Below are 1,862 nucleotides of genomic sequence, written 5' to 3' on the forward strand. Positions count from 1 at the left end.
ACTCCTCTATATATATATATATATATATATATATATATATATATATATATATATATATATATAGCGAGTGATTGTTTTGGAAATGTTTTGGTTGGGATGTACATGGCAAAAGAAACATCAACACTTGAATGATGACATGTGTAGATAATACATAATTTGGGAAGGAACATAGAAGCGTCTCAGTACTTTGAACAAAAAAAAGGATGAAAATGATGTCAAAACCATAATGAAGAAGAATCCAAGACTACAAAGGTGCATACAATGAAACTAGGATCTTGAATGCAAGCAACACTAGTTATTTTAAAACTTAGAAAATGAAGAACAGCTCCATGCATTATTGCCAAAAGATAACAACATAGCAATCTTCTGACAATGAGAAAGAGTTGAAGGCAATGATGCATATTAATTAAGCAGATGGAGGGAGCATCAATTAGTTACGAGCTTCTCTCAAGCATATCTTGATACCTTTTAAAAGACTCGAGTTTCTGGAGTCTCATTCGTTTATGGAACTTCATTATGAAGAGGTCTGCCACGTGATCAATCTCGTCTTCCAGACTAAAATCTTCACCATCATGTTCCATGGAGTTCTTCACCATATCAATCGCAGAAGCACTGGGATTGGCCAAGTCAAGGTCATCCTCTTGGTCAAAGAGAGAGTGCCTCAGATCTGGATACTTCTTGTCATCATCATCATCATCTTCACAACTGTTTGCCTCGTGGAAAACTATTTGGAGATTATCAACATTGATTGCCTCGTTAACGATGTCTTCAGGTGAGGCTGTTCCTCCAAGTAGTAATGCATGAATCCTATGAGAGATTGAACGTGCCTTCAATGTAAGAGGAAGCTTCTTGTTCTTCAACAACGAGAAAATTATGACTCTAGCTTTCATGGCCTCCACTTTGCTTTTTATGGCCAACGATTTGGATTTTGTAATTGAGCTCAACAGGGATATTATGTTCTTCAAGAAAACAGGCGTCCCCTTCTTCATTCTCTTCCAGTTTGATTTGTGTATATATATATATATATATATATATGTATATAAATATATATATATATATATATATAATATTAAGCAAGGATTCAGAGACTTGAGTGAAAAGAGCGCACTGCCTTGAAGAATTGAATGATGCAAAAAGATGTGTAGAAGATGAATTGACAAAATAGAGCTCTAATATGGGTTTCATATTTATATAACATATATATATATATATATGTGTGTGTGTGTGAGATCGAAAGAGATATTGAACAACAAAAGGTGAATGCAAGTTCTGGGAATCTGGGTCCATTGCATCTAGCTAGCTTACAGTATGCACACATTAATAAAAGTGAAAGTGGAGTGGAAAAGTTTATATAGCTACATCATCGTTGGCATGTTATTATATGTTTTAGTGATCAAAGCTGCCTGCATGCATTGTTACAAATATGTAGAGAAACCGAATCAAAAGCAAACCCTGCACGCTAAGTAATCAAGACAGCTCCGATAAATATCACTTTTGCCCCCACCCAGATATTATATATATATATATATATATATATAGAGAGAGAGAGAGAGAGAGGAAGGACGTTTTAAATGTAACACATCATATTTGTACAACCAATGCAACCCAATCAATTGAGATATTTATGAAAATGATGAGAGTTTATTTATTATGATTTGAATATTTATGGAAGATGACTAGGGTTCATTAATTATGATCAATACTTTATATTATGAAACAATATAAACATTTATAAAATCACATATTTATCAAATTAAATGGACGGTTGAGATTGAGTTGTATTGGTTGTACAAATGTAAAGTGTTACGCTAACTCATCTCTCTCTCTCTCTCTCTCTCTCTATATATATATATATATAAACA

The 1,862-nt window shown here is 33.3% G+C and overlaps 1 protein-coding gene across 1 annotated transcript; it reads right to left on the bottom strand.

The window, feature by feature from the left end:
- Positions 1–152: 152 nt before the first annotated feature.
- On the bottom strand, positions 153–989 carry LOC112502451. Its single transcript, XM_025106360.1, has one exon. It carries the CDS (start codon positions 987–989, stop codon positions 435–437), a length of 555 nt encoding a protein of 184 aa, XP_024962128.1. The 3' UTR covers positions 153–434.
- Positions 990–1,862: the final 873 nt, after the last annotated feature.

This window comes from Cynara cardunculus, unplaced genomic scaffold (genome assembly GCF_001531365.2).
Source record: "Cynara cardunculus var. scolymus isolate 2C unplaced genomic scaffold, CcrdV1 Un_Scaffold_1441, whole genome shotgun sequence".
In the NCBI taxonomy this organism is placed as follows: Eukaryota; Viridiplantae; Streptophyta; class Magnoliopsida; order Asterales; family Asteraceae; genus Cynara; species Cynara cardunculus.